Raw genomic sequence first — 25,305 nt, forward strand, 5'->3', positions numbered from 1 at the left:
CCCCTTTGCAACTAACTCGACTTAATTTACAGGCAGCTCCTTTGCAATGCTCACAAAATTTCGACACGCTTGCGCTGCTGAACTCGTTCGGTAATGGCCAATCTCATTCTTGGCCCCAAAAATGGGAGAGAAAAGCCTTTGCAGCGACCCGTTGCGGCTTCTTTTCACTGCTCCATTGGCTTCTTTGCCGCTGTCATCAGCATCAACTCTTCTTGGCTGCCTTTTGCATCTGGGCATAAGAGCCAGTGCTGAGCTTCAAGCGCACTTAATGTGCACTTCATGCACACACACATATAAACCCTCTCTATCTCACCCTCTCTTGCTTGCGCGCACTTTAAAATGTAACAAGAAAATTGGTAATTGCTGCAGGTCACACGCCGCTGCTGTCAGCAACGACTTGCGGCACGCCCACAGACACCCCTAATGCCACACACACACACACACACACACAAACAGCAAAGCACCGCAGCAGCCGCAACAACATCTTTGGGGCCATTAACGGCAGCAGCCACAGCAACAACAGAAGCAACAACAACAACAACGACTTGGCTTAGCGCGTTACATTAATGTCATTTCAGGTAGACTTCAGCAGGAATTCCAGTTTGCGCCATTGCATACTTGCGGGCGCACTTTAAAGTTGTTCAACTTTTGCCCGCCCAGGTGTCAATCATCAAATTTGATATGCCCCACTGACACGCCCCCGCTGGCCCCTTTCCATCAAATCACAACAGGCACTTGAGCGAACTTGTGAAACTTGCGCAACTGTCATAAAAACAGAAAAAATCAAATTACCAAAAAAAAAAAAATAAGCCAAGCCAAAATGTGCACCAAACTGTGAATACCCTGTAGTTGGCAGTGTGATGGAGACGAGCAAAAACAATCGAAAAGAACAAATTGATAGATTTTCGTACATTAACATATAAAAGGAACTATATACATTCAATATTATATGCATTTTTTGGATCATCTAATACTCGAAAAATAAGCTCATTAAGCAAACTGAATATACCCCTTTAAAACACTCAATTGCTGAGCATTCAAATACAATGAGTGCGAAGAGATTTCAACACAAAAAAGAGAAAACTTTTGGGCGCACACTTTAAAACACATTTCAAATGCCACAAAATGGCAACTGGAAGAACTGCGGCATTGTCTTAATGTGCCCGCCAGCCAGTCAAACAAAATAATACAAAAAAAAAAAAACAAGAAAAAACAGAACAGAATCCGAAAAAGTACTTGAAATTCATGTGAAACGCGCAACTTGGTGGCCAGTTGGGAGAGAAGCGCAAATGGAATCTCAGCATGGACGTGGCTGCATTTGGTTTTTATGCGCCCTGTTCCGCTGGCGGTAATTTAGTTTGATGGGCGTGTCACAGACGCCGCCCAATGGCAATAACAAAACTTCGTCACATGTTGCATTTGCTCGATTCAGATCTGACCCCCCACCTAACCCCTGCTGCTTTGTGCTCCAGTCCAAGGCAACGAAAACATTTATTGGCCAGCGCGAAAGTTCGCAGCTAGTTGAGGATTATGTTCGGATTCGAGAGCTCCCGTTGAGTTTTATGTGTTTGTAATTAGTTTTTTGCCCGCCAGAGGGCGCGCCGGCGGAAATGAAATTGCTTGCAATCATTTTTCAAAATAGTAAATGGAATATTTTCCAAATTTGAAATTAGCGCCAGAGATAATAATAAACAACAGCAGGCGAGCGTGGCTAAGAAGTAGCTCAGGGGTTGGCTCCAAAGGAATTAGGCAAAAGGGGCGGGGCCGGGGTAGTTAGTCACTTTTTGGGGTTGGCCATTTACAAAATGTGCGTACAGCAATTTCGCTGAGTTTGTTGTTTTTTAGAGATGGGGATAATTTTAATGAATTTCGACCTCTTTAAGCAAAATAATGTTGCCTACTTTTTTGGTGTGGGGACTCGCAAGAGACGATAAAATAGGGCTGAAAGTAAGTGTACAAAAATGTCAGGCAGAGCATCGGATGTTAGAAAATCAGAGATTTATCGAACAGAAATTTAAGAAAATAGTAAAGTGTAAATAGACCCTCGCTATTTGATACATATATCTCTATGTGTCTATTTAGATTAACTCTTAAATCTTTAAAATACAAATAATAATAAAATTGCATACGCCCTAACTCAAGCTCTCATTGAAGCTTAGCAGCTGCCAAACTCTGCTCACAGTTGATAAACTGCACACACATACACACACATTTTCACTCATAGACGCTACGTGGCATACATAATCAACATCATCATTACATGACATTATGCAAATAGAACCAAAATGGAAAACGCTGTCGCGCAGATTTGCCCAACTTTTCAATAGCAAGCCAAAAAAAAATATATGAGTAAAAAAAATCACCAGGCAACAGGACACAAGAGAAGGCCTAATAAACTTCAACGTGCCTATAAAGATGCGCTGACAATTCCCGCCAGGCAAAAAGAGATCCGAGGGGTGCAGGCAGCATTCTGGTTAAAGCGTGTGAGCTGCAATAAAAAAAAATTAAGGCTGCTGATGCCGCTGCTCTTGAAGCCAGGCAGGAGCACGCAATGCGGCAAGATTACGCATACGCCGTGTGTGCGCTTCACTGTCTGATAAAAGGGCGGGGCAGCAGCTGAACAAGGACCAGATAAATACAAAATTAGAAGCAGGTCGCAGCTGCCAGCTAGGTGGCTGCGGGCGGTGCTAAGCGTTGAGGTGGACAGTTTCATTTGTCGCTGCTTCAGTTCTCTTCGCTCCCTTTTTTTGGCTTTGCCTCTTAAATGCCTCGCTGCGCGCAATGAATTTGTTATGAATTTATGTAGCGTTGGCGGCAGGGGGCGTGACAGGCAAATGAAAGTAATAAGTTCCATGTGGCTGCCTACGCGAGCTTACTCTTAAGCCCGGAGCCGGGGCTGGTGACGCGGCGGGCAACAACGTGCGACAAAGCGGCAATCATTATGCGCCGCGTAAGACAACAGGCTGCCGCACATTCCGCGGGCGGCATGCGGCGTGCGGTATGGGTGCAGGTTAACTCCAATTTGCCAGGGCACATAATGCCGACAATGCTGACAATGTCGTTTGTAGCAACAAAATAAAAAGGCAACAGCCCCGCAACACCCGCTTGGCGCGAAAAACATTTTCTATTTGGCATTGCTTTCGTTTTCAATTTGGCTGCCGCCGTCGGTTTTACTTGTTTCCTGTTCTCCGCATCATCGTCGTCAGCGTCTTTGTCTTTGCCAGCGGCTCTGCAGCTGCTTGGACGCAACCGTGGGGGACGGAAGGGATGGGGCGACGGCCATGGCCCTGACAATGCGGCCAGATGCGCTGTGCTTTTCTCGGCTTTCCGTGAAAAACAATAAATATTAAAATAAAATTTGTTATGCGAGACAAGCAGACACGCAAGATAAAGGCGCAAAGGGGCGACGGCAGTCAAAACGATGGGCGGGGCCAGCGAACAAATGTCGCGAGCTCGTTTTTTCCGGTAAACGCTTTAAGCGTACTGACAGTAATTTTAGATGTAATTTGAATGCTGCTCCGAATGGCAGGTAAACGTGGCGCCGGGACTGCTCGGATTGTTAAAAGATGTTTATTGGCTTAGTTACCCGGCAAGTAATAGGGTTTTGAGTGTACACCTAATAAAATTAAGGCGTGCAAAGGTAAATTATAAATCGATTGAAATGTTAACCAATAGGCGTACGCACAATCATTGATTACGTGGATTAACTGTTTAACTGACGTGACAATATAATTAAATCCTTGAGAGTCGTAACCTGTAACCTGTACCCAAGGTTAGGCAGAAGCCTGTACATTTGTCAACTAAAGCAAGTAAGGGAGCCCTAGTCGGAAGGGCTCGACTAGCGGTTACCCTGAAACCTCTTTTACCAACTTTCTTTTCATTGTACCATGCATTTGCACAAATACTATAGACCCTCTTTACCCATTTTTGGGGTATAAATATCTAGAGAAGTTACTCGCAAATTTGTTCAAGCGCTTCAACTCGACTCGATCTGTTTACCTTAAGAGTAGTTAGAGTTGCTGTAAATGCCAATTTTAAACCTTTAAGCACCCAGAATAAACTTAAACTGTCTCGAATTTATAGCATCTTTGATAATATAAATATGAAGCAGACATCTGTGTGCAATATATAGCTATAATCTTCAAGTCAGGTATGCCACAAAAGAACACATAAGCTATATATATATATATATATTTTAGGTTCAACATGTTGGAAAATTAAAGCAAATGTCTATACAGGTGTAACATTTAAATACAACATTCAAGCAATAGCTCCGATGTCATAGATAATAAAATGTTAAATATTCCTTTTGAAAAATGTATTTGAAAGAAAGACGAAGCAAAATTCCAGGACGTAATCTAGAATTGCAGCTCAATTATAGAGCGACCTCCAACACTATTCAAGTCATACAAAAATTGTTTGCACAGCGCGCGGACACGCCATTGTGAGATACACCTCAGTTAAACACATACACACACAGCAAGAGAGAGTGAAAAACCAGATACTTGAGCTACGGATACAGAGATACAAGAGTCGACTGGCAGACAGGCTGGGTTTGGTATGACGACGCTGTTTATAATTTTATCAACTTGTATAAATATGACAAATCGCTTTATGACTTCTCACGCAGAGAGCTGGCCAAAACGAAGAAGCAACAGCAGACGAGGATGGCGCCACGCTGATATGGAAACCCAAAGCAGCTGGCTAGCAAAGATGGCAGCCGGAGGCATCTTCTAGAAGCAGCAGCAGACACGCAAGAAATGCTGTACATACAACTAAAATAATCAAGAAAAATGTTTTGCACTAAATCAGCAGCATGGAGCAGGGACACACACACACATACACAGTAGAGAGTTGGCTTGGGGGGCGCTGCAAAAGGTTGCCCAGTCGAGTGTGCGTTGGGTATCATGGCAGCAAGGAAATGAAAACCGCAGGCGGCAACTGACGACGACACTCCATGGCCACTTCCTCAGCATCTTTTTTAGTTGGCTGGCACTTTTTTTCGCCTGTTTTCTTTACTTTTCTTCTTTTTTTTTTTGTACGCCTGCAGTACGCGGCGTATACGCAACGTCAACGCGCAGCTTATGCGCTTTTCCGCATTTTCCGTTTGGCCGGGCCCAGCACACGAAGTCCGACAGCTGCAGCTGTCGCTGGGAAACCATAGAAAGCACATTTGCTTGATGTTATCGGTATCGCTAATGTTTTTTATTTCTTTTTTTTATACAGCTGCTTTCTCATTTACCTTCTCCCAAGTAATTTGAATAATTATTATTGTCTCTGCTTTTATTGTGCGTATGCGTGAGTCTCTGCGTGTATTTGAGCCTTGTTAAATTGAGCGTTAAATTTGCTGCTTAAATATTTGAGACAAACTTAATTAGCGAAGTCAAAAAAATTCTTGGTCAGCATAAAGTATAGAAATAGAGCCAGAAAGGCAAAGGACACTGAGCACTGGGATTAAGATAGCAAAAAATAAATACAAAATTATAAATAAGGAAATATATTTGAATTCAAATTTAATGGTTCTGCATAGCCTCTTGATTTTTGTAAATGTCAGAATGTAAATGAAAATTTAAATTTTGAGCTTGGCCTATTTTGCAGATTGTTTAATAAACATCTAACCAATTTTCATGCATATACACTTGTAGAGGGTATTATATATAAATATATAGATAGATTTATATATAGAGACAGCTGCCAAAAAAAAAAGATAGTTTAACCTATATTAGGTTTTTGTATAAAGAACTATTTTGTTTTATAATATATCTTGACCAAACTCGACATTTATAGGATTCAGCTTTTCAATGTGGCATCTTAATCTGTTTTTCGATGTTTAAGAGATTGACAAATTTATATTTATTTTATTATCGAGTTTTAGGTAAAGTTATTCCAATTGGCTTTTAGACCAAATCGACTCGGTTGCATAGTATTTCCTCCCAAATTAAGCCATGTTATGCTCCGTACGTTTAGTCCATTGCCCCATGCATAACTGTTTGATGTCATTTTCCAGTTTTCGACTCACTTGAACTTTCTTCTTGGCCCAGCTAATTGCGATGGCTACGACAGTCACGACAACGGTTACAGTTACAGTTGCACGTTAACGTCTTGATAAGTCTGGGCAAGGATATAATCGGCACCCCGCTTGGCAAAATAGCTGCCGCTGCCGTGTCAGGCCCATACGCCTCCTCAGGCCACGGGGGTTGCGTGTTACATAATTTTGTCACTAATCCAGGCAATAAGATTGTTTAATTTTGCGCTAAACTTAACGCTTTCTTTGCATATTTCTTTCTTCTTTTCTTATATTTGGGCAGCTTTGTTGTCGTCTTTCGTAGCTGTTTGCTCGTATTTTGCTGCCTTGGCACGTTCGCTCCCTTTGTGTGTGTTTGTTTATCTGCCCCATCCAGCAGCAGTTTTGGATATCTGTCTCAGTCACCCACCACCCCGACTCGGCTACCGTTCTATGTGAGCTATGCAAATTGTGGCACACCTGCCGAGCAGCAGCAGCAGGAGCAGCAGTAGCATTTGGGGTCTCATGTGCATTGGCATACATTACCCCCTGGTAAATGTTACAATCTAGTTGGTTGGTTTTGCCAGGCAGCTGCTCTGGGCCCCTGGCCCATGCTTTTGTGTCTCGGGCAAAGCCCCTGTAAAATGCTTTATTTGCACAAAAGCGTGCGCGCCCAGGCAACACATCCTCGACGTGTGTCCTTACTTATATCTCCGTAAGTGTGTGTTTGTGTGCATGTGTGTGTGTGTGTGTGTACGTATGTGTTTGCCTCATTTCGTTTGATTTTGTGCTCTGTGACTGCTGCTGCTCCTCTTGGTTCCACTTGGCTGCCAGGCTGCCGAGCAGGCTGATACTTTTTATAGATTGCCGCCGCCAGTTGCTGCGTCTTTTGCCTTTTGTGTGATAATAAATTTGCTTTGGTCTAAGGCAACAACTTGGGGATTGCAGCTACAGTTCCTTTACCCCACACCCCTACCCCCAAGTACACACACACACACCGCCCTAACGTCTGCTTTGTCTGCTGCCTTTCATTTTGTGCCTTTTTCTTTCTTTTGCATTTTGCTTTCTTTTTTTTTTTTTTTTTTTTTGGTATTTTTATGCAAACAATGCTCGAGTGTATGCAAATATTTGAGTTTTAAGTGTGTTTGCAGCTCACACACACACACTCACACACACACACTTACCCTCTGCAAAATGAAAGCCCGACACAAATGAAGCAAAAAGATATGACTGCAAAAAGTCTTTGGGCTTCAGTCCCTCGGCTCCGCTCGCCCTTCATATGTTCATTTTGTTTCAATAAATGTGAAAATTATTAAATTAAGTAACTGCCTTTTGCATGGCCTTTTTCCTTTGCCTTTTCCTTTCACATTTCCCTCCTTAACATATGCGTCTCACACATACACTCACATTCACATGTGTGTGTGTCTGCCCATTGTTCAGCGAAAGTGGTTTTATGTTTATAAGCAAATAAATTACTGTGTAAATAGGTTAAATTCTCTCGCATGAGCATTGGAATGTGCGCTGCCAGCAGCCACCGGCCCAACTCCCCCGCGGCCCCTCGGGGCACCAAATATTCCGAAATTGGCGTCAGCTGCACATGAGAATTTACTCCTAGAATTTCTGAGTGCGGGTGTGCGTGTGTGTGTGCTGTGAGTGGGTCACGGTGAGGGGTACCTTAAGGGACCTGTCTTTCAACTCCGTGACGTTTAATGTGACAATTAAATTTCATTTTGAGCAAGACTTAAATTATTTTTGGCTTAGGCACAGCTTGTCACGAGGCCCCGAAGGATATGTCAACAAAACGAGCAAATCTCAGACAATTAAGTTGAAAGGAGGAGAAAGCCGAGAAGAGAAACTCACTTTACTTTACATTACTTAAGCTATCTAAAAATTAAAAAATCTGAATTAAAAAATTCCTGAGAGGTTTTGAATTTACTTAATAGTTTAAAGCAAAATGATTTACTGTCATTTTTATAAATTTCAATAAATACTTTATAAACAAAGTGATTATATTAGACGGCCGTAGACCAGTTCAGCGCAAACAACGCTAACATAAACTTAAATTAATTAAAGTTCTTGATTCAATACAACTTTTAGACTTTGTCTCTTTCGCACTTATAGTGAATCACAGAATTAACAAAGCTGCGTCAGCTTCTGTCAACTCTTTAGGTAAGTTATGCAAACATTTTTCTACTTTGCAAAAACTTTAACTTTATTATTCTAAAGTTTTCCTTAATTTTTGAACTACTTGCAGACATCTCACATATGTCAGCCATTAAAAATGCGCATTCCCCCGTTGCTTTTCAGCTAGTTTCCAGCTCGACACTTGTGACATATCATCAGAGCGGAAAATGATAAATTTTTGTGTCCATTTCTCTTTTTTTTTTTTATTTGTTTGCTGTCGTGCATTGAGAAATTATTATATTAAAGTGGAAAAATAATTACAAAAAAAAATATGTGACAAGACAAATAGCAGCAGCAAAAGTTGCCGAAATTAAAGGAAAGTAATTAAAAAGTGCGATTAAAATCAGTGGAAGGAGCTGGAGGGGCGGTTGGCAAGGAAGTGCAAATTAAAATGAAACGAACTTGCGCAAATTGTTGACGCTTGTCATTAAGCTTAAAGCTCAAAGCTGGGCGCTGTCAGCGCAGCCGACGAAAGGATTTAAGCCAAAAATAATGATAATGATAATAATAATAATAATAATAATAATTATGAGTGAGACAGATTGTCACAAGTTGTCAAAGTGAATGTGCAGAAGCCGTAATAAGCACCAGCAAGTAGTCGGCCAAGACGGGGTTGACGGGTTGGCTATTAAACGGGATATGGGAATGTTGATGGATGGTCTCTTGTTGCTGTTGCTCTAAGGGAAGTTGCCCGCAGATTGTTAAACAATCTAAACAAGCGGGTAAGAGGGGGCAATGTAAGTGTTGTCAAAGTGAGAATACAGTAGAGATAGAGAGTGATATACCAAGAGAGAATAGAGATTGACAAATGGTGGCTATGAAAGATCAAAGCAGACAATGTCCGCAAATTACAAATCTAAAACATTACATAGTTTCTGATGGATCGATACCGTAACACCTTCTGAATAAATAATTCAGCTTTATATCAAAATGATATTCAAATAAAAGAGAAGAAGCTGTCTTGAGATTAACTGAAGATAAAGGAATTCCAAACACAAGTCCAAGAGAATGATCAGTGAGAAAAGTAAATATTATGGTCCGTTCTATTCACACGGAAGACAAAAAGTAACTGCCATATTGCAGGACAGCCGGAAACGAATCGTCAAATATATTAAATACATTATCATATAAGCAAAAGGAATCTCAGTAAATAAGACTGGGTGTTCCAATTAAGGGTATTCGTCCCTATATAGATTTAATACCAAAATATCTGGACTTATATAAGATGTATGACAAAAATCAGTACTTCACAGAGAATTCAAGCATTCAGAAAGCTGTTCTAATCAAATTACTTTACATTATTCTCTCCAAGCGTTACAAAGTTTCCATATGCGACCAAATTAGTTCTCACTAGCTGTTGACATTTATAATGCGAACTACATTCCGGGGTATGCACACCCTCAGCCTACTCCAGCCTCAGCCCCATGACGCACACACTAGCACACACACACACTTCATATATTACTCATACGCAGCATAGGCCAAATTGTTTTCAATGAAGGTGCTCAACCCGCAAGAGAACTCGGCCTGACACTTAAGGCTGTCTGCCTGCCTATAAGCAGGTGAGAGCGCCTGTGTGTGGGCATGTGTGTATGTATGTTTGCACGTGGGAGTATTTGTGCGAGTGTTTTTATGCCACTCAAGTGTAAGGTAAACAAACACAGACACAATGTCGAGGCAAGTCTAAGGAAACGTAAGGAAAATATATATAAGCAAAGGACACATTCACCTGCCTCGCACTCTGCGAGCCGCGGAACCTGCAAACTATTATAAATGTTGACAATAATGGCTTTTTAAGCCCATTTCCCCAGCACTAAGTGGGCGTGTGCGGCTGTTTGCGTCTGTGTGTGGGAGGTCTTGAAAATAAATGTCATTTAAATGAATGCACGAATTAAAAAGGCCCCGCCACAAGCATTGCTTAGATAATCGCCTCGAAAGCAGGAAATCGTTTTGTAACCACAATCAATTATCAGCTGGTATTCATGCAAATTGCCATCCAAACTAAAAAATATAGTAAAATGCTCACTGCAAAACATAATATGAATTTATAATCTGGAGACATGGCCATAATCAGGTGGCCTAAACAAATTGCCAGCCTGTTTTTAATTGCTGAGCAAAGCTTTGTAGCAGATCAGGCCAACCAGTTCGAAAGAGACAGAGAAAATCTGCTGGATGCTGGCACAATTCAAAATCGAGGAGTCGCTAATCCATAATCTCTAGCCAAAAGCAAAAGCCACAGGCAGCATATGCAAATCATGTTTGACAGCGCAAAATGCCAAGGAAATATAAAAAATAAAAGCGCGTCGCACACACATACCCCCACACACACACACAGCTACACACTCGACTGCAACTGGGTATCTATGATATATGACTCTTTGTGCAGAGATTATAATGCCGCTGATTGTTTAATCGCTTGGAAAGTGATTGAAAAGTTGGCCATAAGTCGACGTCAGGAGTGGAGATAGCAGCACAGAGTAGAGTGTAAATACGTTTGTGTCTGTGTGTGTGAAGTGTGGCTGTAAGTGAGTCAGTCAAGTGTGACCAGCGCGGCAGACAGTTTACATTTACCATATGGTTAAGGCTGAGTGTACTTCGGCGAGTTGATTGGAGTGTATGGCAAAGGTTTTCGGTAGTTATGATATTATGCATATAAAAGGACGTAAAATAAATATTCTCGAATATCGAATAGACGTACAATTTAATTGATATTCATCGATAAAATTTGCATTTGGAGAATGTTAGCAAATATATAGATTATATACCCAATTATATTTTTGTTTCATCTGAGAATAATTAACACTGAATAACAAATCAGTAATATGAAAAAACTATAAACTTTCAAAACATGTTAAATATGTTGGAAATCTTCATGTCGTGTAGTCTTCGAGTTTTCAGCCATAAAATAATATATGAAAATCTTGATGGTAACAATAGACAGGCATGATCTACACTGATTCCATATAGAAATGGAAAGGTATCCCGTCTGTTATATACTATTTGCATAAAGCTAACTACTTTCCAAACCAACTATGCAACTATTTAACTATTCAATTCAAAAGTCGAATTCGAAATGTTGATTTATTTAAATATACGTAAAGTATATACTATAGTAAAAAGCATTCGAACTACATTCACCTATCGCAGCATGGTTTAACACACAATACGAAATGCAACTCTGTTTGTGCAGTTACTTAGCAGCCAGCTTAGCTGCACACTAAGGCTGCCCGCTACAAAAGCGCCTACTCGAGCAATCAACCTACAAGTGCAGCTCATGACGCACTTGTAGATCAGGAAAGTGGAGTAAACTGAAAAGGGATGACAAAATCAATAAGCCAACATTTAAGTAAGCCGCTGTCACAACAATGCGAGGCTAATGCGACTTGGGCCACCCACACGATAACAGTGAGCGATATAAATATGCGCACAACTACGCCGCTAGCGACTGTGCGGCGCCACTTTGATGGCTGGCTATATGGTGTGTGTGTGTGTGTGTGTGTGTGGGGGTGTGTGAGGGTGGTGTAGTTATATAGCCGTGGCATAGTTATAAACAGTAAAACTGTCTAAAAACTGCTGGCACCACTCAAAAAGGATAAAAATCTCGCCGAGCGACAGCCGTAAATCATCAGCAAAAACGTTGACTCGAGTTCCATTTCAATTTTTATTGTTGTCATCACTGTGCTTGCTCTGTCTCTCACTCTCTTGCACGCCCTCTCTCTGTCTTTCTCGCACACTCTCTGATTTCTCACTTTTGCCTACTTTGCTGCGGCAGTAAACATACCGAAAATGCTTTTTGAATTGTAATTTTTTCTTTTTGTATATATATATATACCTATTTATTTATTTTTTTTTTTTTGCTTTTGCCCACAGCTGCTGTTGCTGACGTTTGTCGCTTTTCTAGCCTCCATTCCTTACAGCCAGCTCGTTGCCTCTGATAAGCGTGATTGAATTGATTTTTCTATTTCTCAATATATATATATATATATATCTTTTTTGTTGCGCCACTTTGCTGATGGATATCAATTGAAATGCTTAAACAGTCGCTTTGCGCATTTTCAATTTTAAGCAAATAAGAAAAAATACGCATTTATTGTAAGATATACATCTAAATATATATAGATGTATAGATTCCTGTATATATTTATTTGTTGCTTTTAGCTAGGCAAACTTAAATTGTGCTGTCAATGCTCTGGTGTACTAGCATATTGATTTCAAGCCCACACGCACACACTTACAAGCACATACACACGCTTTCCTTCGTCCTTTTTCTAGTCCTAAGAAAATCGTTGTTGCTATTTCGTGGCTGAGCCTCTAAGCAACCATAGCGGAAGTAATCCATTGATTGCGCATCTTTAGCCAGACACACATAACCTCACAAGCGAGTGTGTGTGTGTGTGGGTGTGTGTGCGTGTGTAGCTATGTGTTATCATATTGGATTTGTGCTCTGCAGCACGTGTAGAAATTGTTTGTCATTGGCCTAATGAGTGCTTAAAATGTTATTGATATGGATATGAATGGGCAGGTTTCGTGTTTGGGTTAGTTTTTGATGGAGGTAATTACCAGCAGTTAACTCCTGCTATTTGTAGCACAATTTATATATTTTAAAGCATATTCAAAATTGGCAACCTTAATACTTTAGATCGATTTTCATTTTTGTAGGTTTTTCTTCAAGGAACTAAAGTCTTTGATCGACTGGTGTAGTCAAAAAAGGACCAAACTTTTAAGTATCATAGATGATATTTATATAGAAGATATTTTATAGAACTAGGGTGATATTAGCTGAATCCGCCCTAAATAATGCTCCTCCAATTGAGGTCGACGAAATAATAGAAACTTTTTTTTCTATGTGCCTTATACATTTGTTATAAATAATTGATATAAATACTTGTTGTTTTAGTAATTGTTTATTAATTTGTTTAGTTACTTTTTAAAATAATTATTTAAAAAACTGTTCTATAATCAATTTAGTTAGAACTTTCCAATGCTTCTTTATGGATTTTGATAGAACATTTTTAAAAAGTTATATTTCCTTTTTTTGGTTTTCTTCTTCCCTTAACTAATTCAAAGCCTGCAGGGAAATAGCTTTCGCAACTTAAAACTTCAGTTGTCTATAAGCTCATCATCATCAAGAACAACAACAACAGATGTAGTTTGCCTGCCAATCACACACATATACACACACACACACACACACACACACACACACACACACACACACACACACACACAGCGACAGTTTTTTGGCCGTTTTTCTCATAATATGCAAATTGTATGGGGAAAAGCGAGAATTTCTCTGGCCTCCAGCCACGTAGAGCCCCTGGCCTCTATTGTGTGCATTGTCGCTCCGCAAACAAAATTCAAACACTTATTCAAACATTTATCGATTTCGTTGTTGATTAGCATTTTTGTGACGCGATTGCTCGTTTTCCATTGAAACCGAAGACCAAAACAAACAACAATCAGAACCAGGAGCAACCCCCAATAGAGAGCGATGCGGGGACGCCCACCTGTCTAGGGATCTGTGTAATTTGATGCCCTTGTCTTGTCCCTCAACTATTAGGTAAATTGAAAATCTCGCCCTTTTACGTATTTCCTTTTATTTTTTATAACTATTTGTTTTCTTTTTTTTTTGTAGTCAAAATTTTAGACAAACTCAAGCGAAGTTAAGTTCTAAATTACACTAATGGACACCGAAATGTAACCGAGTAAAGTTTTCAGATGAACTGCATTTGGGGATTGGTCATGGCATTTGTGGGCACAGATCCGGGCTTCATCATCAGCAGCATCAACATCATCATTATCATCATATGGTGATCATTATCATCAACTAGTCGTTGCTGAGAGAGCTCACTAAATAGCTGCGCTTCAAGTGTTGCCACAAAATGTGTGCACAAGCAAACTTTTGACCATAAATTATGGCATTTATTCAAAGCCAAACCCGGTCAGCTGCAGACAGACATGACTGTCCAGAGACACAACAGACACACGCACACACACACACACACGCACACACACACACACACACACACACACACATATACACACTGGCACGCACACACTGGAAGTGCTCAAGTGCTCCAGTAGAACGTCTGTTGAATGTCCTAACTGCTAAGCTGGCTGCCTGGCCCAAACCGAATCGTCAATCGCCTGTACATTCATTGATTAGCCAAAACTGAACTTTCCAATTGACAGGCTTTAACTCTAGCTGTATTTCTATTTCTGGAATTGAAGTTTTGACCACTTTGAAATTGAGTTTCTCTTCAGCAGCATTTGCGGGTGCGCGGTAGGGCTGAGGACAATGCGGATAAAGCCTGCGGCACTCATATAGGGCTCATTTCACAATGGCAGTCAAGGCCTCAAAATGTCGAGAACAGCAATAACAACAAAAAGCGCAGCATAAAAAGCGCAAGTTGCGCCAATGGCGCGTGCAACTTGAAGGCGCCTGCCGTATGCCGCATGCCGCAGCTTCATTAAAATTGCAGCAGGAATGGAGCAAAAGGAGAAACTTGGCTGGGAGAGTAATGGAGCAATAGGAGACGTTGACTGTAGAATGGCCTAACGATGTCAGCGCACAATGTAGACCGTGTGTGTGTGTGTGTGTGTGTGCTGATATGTGCTTTTGATTGTGTAGGTGGAGGCAGCGCTGCTGCAGAAAAAGGCAATAGAAAATTCCACAATATACCCGCAGCATTTCAGGCAGGAGCAACTGATAAAGCGGCTGAGTGAGCGAAAGAGACAGGGAGACAGAACGAGTAAAAGAGAGTGACAGAGAGATAGAGTGAAGACTGCGGCCGAGCGCGATGCTAAGACGAAGCTGTACAGTGGAGCAATTAGAATAAAAGTGTAAATAAAAATGAAGCAGCCTATTTACGGGGAATTTGAGTAGAGGAAATTGAGTTCAAATGAAATTCGAAAAATAATATTTTGTTTAATTTTTTAATCTTATTTTTCCAACTAACTTTCAATTATCAGTTTGTTTTTATCGCTTGTTCGAATACTTCTTTTATTATTTTAAATTACTTTAGAGTCGATCGATATTTCAACAAGGATTCCATTTTAAATATCGTAATTTGCATTATTTAATAGATATACTTAAGTGAGGGCAATTCATTTAGTATCGATAATTTAACTCAGGCTCATCTTTCATATGGCTCTGGTTGTAAGTGGCAGCCTCTTAGCCATTTAAACCACTGTGCCACAGGACCAAGACGCCAACGACAACTCGCGTGACCTGAATTATTGGTGGCATATTGCCACTCATTGACTTTGCCGCAACGCCAGCGGCAGAAAAAAATGCTGCAGCCAGAGATACAGCGCTAGAGCGAGAGAGAACTGGTCTTAAAAAACACACAGCGAGAGATATAGAGAGAGAGAGAAGGAGAAGGGGCAGAGAACTGGGCAGGAAACTAGTGGCATAGCAGGAACTTAAAGGAGTCTTGGCAAACAATTTGCGCCGCTTTAATCAATTTCTGCTCAAAAATTTAACAATCAAGACAATGGGTGCCTGAATAGCAGCCAGCAGGCAGCTCCTGCTGCAACAAGGACGAAAAGGACGACAAGGCTGACAATTGTTTGTTGAGTTTGTCAAGTGTAAAAAGGCGACGGCGGCGTTGCAATTGCAACGGCGAATGCAACAGGAGCAGTACTGGGCTTTGTCTGCTCGTCCTGCGGCTCGTCGGCGAAGGCTCCCTCTGCTTCCTATATCCTTACAAATGTGCCGCTGCTGCTTTGTTTGTTTGTCTCGCTTTATTTCTGGCACCGCTCGCCGCAGTTGTCGACATTGTGGTTTAATAATGTGTAAAGTCAAAGTTATTTGATATACCCAAACATACACACACACACTCGCGAGCAGAGACCCACACACACACATGTATGTGAGCTTTCTTTCTGTTGGCACTTTGTCATTGCTTACACTCACTCACACACACATACACAGGCGAACACAATTCTTACGCTTGCTTTTCTTCTTTAAATTTATTGCGTTTTCTGTCTGCCATTATTTGTTAGGCACTCCTTCTCGGCTCTATGCCACGTTTCATTTCATTTCATTTCATGCCATTCCATTCCGTTCGCCCGCGTTTTCCGTGCCGCTCCGCAAAATTGAAAATAAATTGAATGACGTTTTTATTGATCTCGATTTTCTTTTAGCGCTGCAAGCGTATTTCCCTCCCAATTCCACGACTAAATTTACCCATTTTGACGCTTAGCTGTCGTTAGAGGCTCACAGACAGTCAGAACGCTTCGGGTAGGGGCAGGCTAGGGCGGAACAGGGCCGGGCAGGGCGGGGCAGAGCGTTAGACATGTCTGACAATGAGTTGTTGCGGTTGGCAGGTTTAAAGCTGTGCAGACTCTGGATGATGCTCAAAACTTTTGTTATACGCTTTACAAAAGGGTTTTGTGAAATATTTAAAACGGAATACCTTTAATTTGGATTAATAAACATTTCCTTAAATGAAATATTATTTGCAAATATTTGATTTAAAATTCAAAACATTTCAGGGTTCTTTTTAATATATTGAGCCCTAGCCCTACATCTGTTTTGCTATATATTAATTTCATGGTATTTCAATTACAATGAACATTTCATTATAGGAATAATCCAAGAGTCAGTCGCTCAAAGCGAATGGCTAACAACTTTATGAGTGGCCTTTCTACTACTTGACAGCCCCATCCACTCTCGTCCTGCTGTTGTCCTGTATCACATGCACACTTGATTGACAATCATATGAATATATAATACGTCAAATGAAATGAATTTTGGGCAAATCCGATGAAAATCACAAATGGTGACAAGTGAAGGCCTGCAGAAGTTATCAGACCCATCGTTGGCTTCAACTTATTTTCATATGCACTTTTGACACTTTTGTCGAGCTAGTGCATTAACGCCCAACGTGGGCGTGCCAGCGCATGAAATGTTTATGTGCCCAGAAAAAGAGGAAAACTTGTGACATTTCTCAGCGATAAGTTTTTGCCCGAAGCTGCAGCTGAAGCTGAAGTCGGCGCATTTATATTCATCGTGGATGGGCATTAGTTTTTATTTGCTTGGCCAAGTTTTGCACCCCTATGTGATATGGCGAAAAGAATTGCTGAGAAGTGCGGAGTAGGGGGGGGCGGAGAGAGTTGGGTGGGTTTGGAGGTGCGGAGCAGCAGCCAAATTTGTTTGTTGGTCAGGGTGCAGCCAGCGGAAGCTGGAAGCCGGAGTCTGGAGTCAGACGGCAATTTGTCAGGCTCGTGACTGTGTTTAGCTTGTCGCAACTCCCCGCCGCACCCGCTTTGCACCCACCCGTCTGTTGCTTCATTTGTTGGCTTAAGTAACTTAACAACTTTACGCTTGCAGCTCGCGTACGCGACGTCCTCCTCTTGTTTATATTGATAATGTGCCATTTATTTTATTTAAGACATGCCATGCCCGCTCGATTTGCCGCCGCTTCTGGTGCAGCAGTCACGTTCCGGTCGCAGGACGCCCGGAAGCAGCCAGGACGAATGAATTGTGTAGGTTTCAGCAACTGCGAAATGACTTCACAGACTGCACATGTGTTCTGTCCCCTTACCCACTTCTCCCTCTTCTCATTCCACTGCACAGTACTTACTTCTGCTGCGCAAGGACATGCCACAACTTGCTGCTGCATAATGCATTAAGTGCTGCAGCTTCTGCGGGCGTCTCCTGACAACCAGCTTCTGAGTTATTGACTTGAAGTTTGTTGCGGAATTTGAAAGTGCAACGTGTGTAAGGCATAACAAATTAGCGGGCGGCGCCTCCGCCTTGGTGTGCGTGTGAGTGTGCGTGTGAGTGTGTGTGTGTGTGTGTGTGTGTGTGTGTGTGTGTGGTGCAACGGCCACTTGAACACAGATTTTTGCAGAGCTTAAGAGGTGGCGGCATTACTAGAGATTATGTCGAATAGCTCATAGAAACCAGACATGTGTCAGGCATTATCAAAACGAAAAGTCTAAGTTTATATTTAAATCTATAATTAAGGTGAATGGCAAATTGTAAAAAGAAGAAAGTCTATAACAGACAGAAGCCTTTTGCTACGAACACACTGTGCTGCCGGTAAATTACCAGTTGGAGGGTACCTGGTAAAATCGCATTGTAAAGATAAGCTTATAACGATGATAGTTCAAGAGAGTTGCGTTTGGAGTCAGTTTGTCATAAAATATTTTCCACATCTGTCGCTTTATTCATTAGAAATTTGAAAATATAAAATTGTATTATCCGACACAACAATATCGGCTGAGCACCATAATACCTTAAGATATTTTATTAGATGCAGTTGTGTTCAACATTTTAGTATTGCCGCTTGTTTATTTTTTAGTTTTATCAACTATTTGATGAAGTCATCGTCTGCCCTGAACACAGTTCCGAAATTGCTTTTATATTATGACTAAAATAATTTTTTAGTTGTGCGCACGGAATTTGCAGTTACTTTTGACTTGACAAGCGCCACACAAACTTTTGGTTACTTTCGTTCTTTCATTTCATTCATTTACTCAGTCGCTCATTCATTCATTAATTTTAGCTTCACTGCTGTCATTCAGAGCACACTTTAAGCAAACTATTGAGGAAACTCGATGGAGCTCTCCATTTCGCCATTGTGCGCTCTATTTCGCCACTAGTTGGCAGCTATGAGATGCGCAAAACTATATTTTTTATTTAAATTGAATATACTTTTTTATGGTTTCGCCAGCGATTGTTTATTTTTACGATAAATATCATGATTTTCGCATGGCTTTGTGTTGCTTTCGCTGCTTCGTATTATCGATTTCAATGCTATTCCAGTTTAATGGCAAATTGGTTTCGTCAAAAGCAAACTTTGGCAGAAATACTGCACAGCGAAGACGAAAATACATATAATTAAAAATAATTGGATGACATTGAAGCTGACCGCTCAGCTTATAGATCGAGAGCGAGTTGCAAGTCAGTTCCTGTTGCCTTTTAAAGATTTAATTACCAAACTATTTCCGACTGACACGCGCTGCCGGCGGCCGGAAATTCGAGCGTCAACTACAAAATGCTATAGAAATAAACAATACCGTTGAAAACTAAAACAAATTTACTTCAAAGGGGCGCGCACATTGTTTTGATTCACTTTTTGCAGACAATCCACCAGCCCACTGACCCACCAAGCCCCCAAACTCGAGCTCACTTTGCCACACGCTTTGTGGCGGAAGAGTTGCCATTTTCATTTTCTTTTGCGGCGCGCCATATTCTTTAAGTTTTTTTTTTTCTCTACTTTTTACTTTTATTATTTTTTTATTTATTTGATTTTATTTTTTGTGGCCCAGCTCATAATTTGCATGGCATGAAACTTGACTTTTGTTGCCCGGCCGAGGTGCCGTCGAGGGGTGGGCAAGCGTGGAAAATATGTTGCAGCGGCAGTGTTGAAAATATAATAGAAAAATAAGGTGCCACACAATATGGCCGAGAGCTTTACAGTTGGTTAAGTAGCAAAAGCGCGCGAAAGGCGAAAGGACGCAAAATGCGACCAAGCCAGCCGGATAAAGTGGCACCAAAAGCAGCCAACGGCATCAAGCTGCAGTCGAGGCCGGCGCCCGAGCATGGCGTGAAAATTGTTGTGACAAGAAAATTATAAACCGGAAAATGTTTTATGTTGTGGCCATGGCGATTCTTACTCCTTGAGAGTGCCCCTTTCTGTGCTTTTTTTCCTTTCCTTTCTTTTTCTTTTTTTTTTTCTTTTTGTGTGTGCCATTTTCAGTTGGCTTATTGTGGCCATATTAAATTGAGAGGAAATTAACAGTGAAATGATGCCAACTTACGAATGGGTCAACTTTTTCGGCGATAATTTGCCAAAGGGGATAAACAAACGACGGGCAATTTTGAAATAAGGATAAGCTCTGGAGGGAGTGGGCAATTTTTAAAAACTGTACAAATAATGCTTTGAATATGATTTAAGCAACTAAGTTAATTTCTTTTTCGTCTCGTAAACTCGGCACTCTTATATGCTTTTGGTTTGATTTAATTAAAAAACATTTTATAAATTCATTTATTTAGGCCTAGTAGCACAGGATAACCAGGAACACTCTTTCTTGTACACTCGGATAACAGGTTAAGAGCACAACATTCTGCCATTGACCCACTTTACAACACGGTACGTTTTATTGAAAAGAACTTTTCTTGGGTTTCTTTTATTAAAGAGACCCCCCCCCCCCCCCCCTTCCGGAACCAAGCAAATGCCATTAGAAAGTCTACAATGCGACAACTTAACTATAAATTAGTGCCGTGGCCACACGGCAAAAGTTTTCGCACCCACATAGCCGCACAGGTACATATATGCTACCCGTAGGCCTCGTGTCCTTAAACTGGCTGGCATTCATTATATGCTGGTTACTTGCACGTTTAAGTTCGTTATACATTTAAGCCCCCGACAAGCAGTATGCCACCCGTTTTGTGTGTCAAGCACACACACACTCTCCTACTCTGGGGAAAAAGAGGTGAAAATGAGTACAAACACACTCAGCTACAATTACAACACTCAAAGCCAGGAAACATTATATGAAAAATATATAAAAAAAAAAAAAATAAATAAAAAGGAGAAGAAGAAAACTGTGCACGTCATGCGGCAGGGCAGAAAAACTCGCTCAGCGAACCAAATTGCTCGGCAACTTTACTGCATAGTTAATTAATAGGATAACACAATTAATTTGTGGGCAATGAATGTCTGAGCTTTATTTGCCAGCTGCCTAGCAGCAAAAACGTTTACCCCAAGGGGCATACGGACGACTCCTCCATATACAGGCATATATATTTATAAATATATACATAAATATATATATATATATACTGTGCCTGTCCTTTCGCTTTTGATTCGCATTTTGAGCTCGCATTTGAAACGAGAAGCTCGAAAGCTGACTCATTTTTTGGTCAGTTTATATGGGTAGCCATATCAGAATTTGTTTATCGGACGCCCCAGCTGTGGCCTGGGCTAAGTAATCGCTAATGGTATGGGGGTTTTCCATAGTAGGCGACAGTAGGTTCTTAAGTAGGTTCTAAAATGTTCCATTTTAAAGACAAAATAATCTTTGGATTAGAAAAAATTTGCAATCAATTGCAACGATCTTCATATTGAGACATTAGATTAAGGAAATGTAAACTAAAAGCCACGATTCAGTTCCGATAATGTGTTATAGCAGCATATGAAACGAAAATATAATTGTAAAGAAAGTTCAAAGAGGAAATGCTTTTATTAAAGCCTTATTTAAAACAGTCAGCGAAAAAAAAAGGAAGACAATTCAAAGGGAAACAGAAGAGGGACTACTTGAAGGACCTCAGCCTCAACTGTGGCAGTGGCTCAATTAAGGACGCCGCTCGTGGGGACAGGCGTGAAAAGTACAAAAACAAAAGCGCACAACAACAACGACAACAACAACAAAAACAACAAGGACAACAAGGAGCTACTCACAAACATCAGTTTTAACTATTGTTTGCACACTCTACGCGGCATAGAGCCAAAGGGAGGCGACGGGAGGCGGAGTAGGGAGTGCTGCCCCAACTTTAAAGTTGCACACTCCACGCTTTGGGGTTTTGTTAAAATAACAAAAGCGGCCGCCGCAGCCGTTAACCAAACAAGTGGCAAATGTCTGGCGCCTGAAAAGGCGGCTAACGAAAATTTTCAAAAACGTAATTTTTTATGCTGTCACAAATTTGACGATGATGTTGATGATGATGATGATGTTGCCGTTGATGCTGCTAATGATGATCATAATAATGCTGATAATGACGTTCCAGGCAATATTTTGCCAGCATTAAACAAGTACTATATATAAAACACTCGACTTTATGTTGCCATTTTGCATAGTTGTTGCCGTCGTTGTAAGTTGTTTGTGTTGCCAACATTGTTGTCACAAAAACACACACACACACAGATGAAAAGAGTAGGAGAGAGAGAGGGAGAGAGAGAGAGGGAGAGAGCTTTATACAGCAAACAACAACAAACTGGGCAACTTAATTTTTCCGCATAGCCCAGGACATTGTCAAGGTATTGTCGCCCTTTGTTTTACTCTGCTTCTTTTACTTGTTGTTGTTATTGTTGTTGCTCTGGACGTCAAGCTGAGCGAAAAAGTGCTAAAAATGCCCAAACAAGAACACAAAAAAAAAATTTGATAAATAAGCACTTCGGGCTTTGAGGCTTTTGTTTTTACGCGTTGCTTTTCCAATTTTATTTTTTTTTTGTTAGGGTTAATTTTTCGCGTTTCAGAGGCGAAAATTCAATATTGTTCGGTGAAAGGGACATCAAAAATGAAAATACGCTTTGATTTTGTGTTCGAAACAACGTCACAGAGAGCTTAGAAATACGTGGAGAACAGCAAAAGGAAGAGAACCTGAAACTGATCAATAAATGGAACATTGTTGCGTGCACAAAAATGTTATATGACACGTTTCTAGCGAGCTTGAAAGGGTTTAGAGGGTGTGAAAAACATACTTTAATATTATTTTAATACTAAATATATATTTATAAAAAAAAAAACAATAAATATATATATATAATATATAGATATATTATGTTTACCTTGTAGTCATCCATGTCTAAAAGTTGCGTTGCCTAAAACCACTCAAATGTGATATTAAATTGTATTATTTATAATTATTTTAAGCACTTTTCACTGGATTCGATAATTATGATTCTAAACACGATTTATGCCGTTCAATTCTTAAGCTTTTGTTACATTCTTTTTTTCATATTTGATCTCTGGTAGTCTCTCTATAATTGGGCAAGATCTTGGACAAGCACAGCACCACATTCGCAGGCACAAAGACAAGCGCAGAGGCATAAAGCTGCCGCCGGAGCCTAAGTTAAGGCGCAAGCTTTCAAAAGCTCTCTCAAGTCTAGGCTCAAAAGCGCACAATGCAGTGGGCAGCGGCAGTGAGAGACAGCGAGAGAGTATAACAGACAGAGATAGAGAGAGAGAGACATAGCCACTAAGCTTCAACTATATGTAGATAAAAGCACAGATTATATACCAAAAAACTTAAAAAAAAAATAGAACATATAGGTAAAGCACAAAAGCACAAACGACAAAAGCGCGACAAGATCCGTTTTTTTTTTTTGGTTTTTGGGTCTTGTCCTTAAATGCATTGGGACCTGGGCAGGTTTGGATGTCTCATTGTTGGAGGGGGGTGGTGGAGTACTTAAGCCATGATGGATTAAAGTTAAAAATATAAAAGCTTACAAGCTACATTCCATACATATACGCGGTAGAAGCGGAGTGGTAATGGGTACATGTGGGCATAGGTTTTGGCATTCTATATACTGGTTGGGCATAATACTGACCTTGATACTGTCATAGCAAGCGGTAACCTTGCCGTTCTGCACCTCCACATTGGCCGGCGGATGGGCGAACTTGCACTCCGTATCCTGGCGCGAGCATTTGTTGCGCTGAAACTCGCGGCACACCTCCAGCTGCAACCAGCGCGAGTCCTTGCCATTCAGCAGGCTGTTCATATTCACAACGTTGGCCATCTTAGCGGCAACTCTTCAGTATTATAATATATATATATATATATATGGGTATTATAGATATATATATGTATATTATATAAATATATAGTTTTTAGCTGGGGAGACTATATAGATAGCTTAGCTGGCGACTAGAAATGTTGCGCGATTTACGTTTATGACGTTGGCTTTGTTTGGGTTCTTTTTTGTTTTGTTTTTTAGATAAACAGCTCTTAGCACAGATCAGCACCTATATATATAAGGTATACATATATATATATTTAGCATAGATGGTAGCGTTTTGTATGAGTTCTTGTTGTAGCGTTTACACTTGCTTTTTTTTATCTGTTTACAAAGCTTGGGGATGGCTGATAGCTTGGGGTACTTGAAGCCTATCTTGGCTAAGAGTTGTATAGTTTAATTTTGATTCGAACAAACGTTTATATATAAATATGCTTTAACTTGATTATTGTTTGTAAGTTTAGCAGCTTTTTTGCTTTGCTTTGCTTTGTTTTGTTTTTGTTTTTTTTTTTGTGTAAGCTTTTCTTTATTGAGCATACGCTGATTTTACATTATCTGAAATGAGAATAAAAAAGAGAAATAGACGTTTAGGTTTATACCAAACATTTGGTTAACTCTGAGTTTGGATAGGTGTGTTGTACAAATCATTTCAATATTGACCAGCACACGCGCTTTGGCAAGACAGAAACAGAGATAGAGTATGACAGAGACAGACAGAAACATGTGTGTGTGTGTGTGTGTGTGTGTGTGTGTGTGTGTGTGTATGCAATGCTGATCGAATTTTTGGGTTAGTAGCGCGCAAATTATTGGAGCTTTGGTTAGTTTTTTTTCTTATTTGGGGATGCAAAGATGCTAAATGAGTGTTAAGTGCATTAAAATAAATTAAATCATAAATTATGAGGGTTGAGTCTAAATTATAACTACGTTTAGCTTATCCTTTATGAACGCTTCCACTTTGTCTGAACTTAACTAAATATTTATTTGATTTATTGATTGACTTTGAGTGAATATCAAAAAATATTAAAATTATCATTTTAGAAAACTTTTTTTTATGAAAATATTTAGTTTTTATGGAACAATTTTTTTAAGGTAATTTAATTGAGTAGTACAACATATTAAATTTTGTATACATTTTTTTAACTCTGAACTTTCTGACAATTTAAACTAAGAAAGGATAAGTCTTCTTGGCAATTCTTTCAAATTTATGCCTAACAAATAAACTACATAAGTTAAATTCCAATATTTTCAAAATGTGCGTGAAATGAATAAATGAAAAATCGTTGGGGATTTCTTTTCATGACGATTGTGTGACTTATTGTGCAATCATAAGGATTTATCTATGAGTGTTTTTATGGCAAAATATGGTATAATTATATGTCTAGATATAGAGCGTGAGCAGCCACAGCATCATCCGCATTGCAGCCAAATATGCCAGCCAGGCAACAGGCAGCAGTCGCAGCTAAAGACTTGCCACAAAAAGTGTATTTCTTTTTTCTTTTTTTTGCTGCTTATTTTTTGCTGTCTTAACACCCGTTGCGCTCTATTGTACAGCGAGTTAAACCAAACCAAGCACGGCCCATAACAGCAGCAATGCACATTGACAAACTACAAATAAAGTGCGCCAAGTTTTTCATATACAAGAGA

General features: G+C 40.2%; 1 protein-coding gene across 35 annotated transcripts in view; it reads right to left on the reverse strand.

The window, feature by feature from the left end:
• mbl (muscleblind) overlaps positions 1-25,305 on the reverse strand; it is a 212,549-nt gene that overhangs the window by 110,689 nt on the left and 76,555 nt on the right. For 17 of the 35 annotated variants that reach the window (XR_011417027.1, XR_011417026.1, XR_011417028.1 and 14 more), the window contains 2 exons: positions 23,476-24,216; positions 22,714-22,746 (listed from right to left, as the gene is read on the reverse strand). The exons of 1 other annotated variant lie outside the window; for it this stretch is intronic. Coding sequence is in view for 31 of the 34 variants with exons in the window: in XM_070210430.1 (XP_070066531.1) it covers positions 22,714-22,746; positions 23,476-23,664 (222 nt within the window). In the remaining 3 variants the exon portion in view is untranslated. Of the gene's footprint in view, positions 1-22,713; positions 22,747-22,851; positions 22,906-23,475; positions 24,217-25,305 lie in introns of those variants that run through there. 17 more of the 35 variants (XM_032437106.2, XM_015174293.3, XM_015174298.3 and 14 more) reach the window with 2 other exon arrangements.

This window comes from Drosophila virilis, chromosome 5 (assembly GCF_030788295.1).
Source record: "Drosophila virilis strain 15010-1051.87 chromosome 5, Dvir_AGI_RSII-ME, whole genome shotgun sequence".
NCBI classification, from domain to species: domain Eukaryota; kingdom Metazoa; phylum Arthropoda; class Insecta; order Diptera; family Drosophilidae; genus Drosophila; species Drosophila virilis.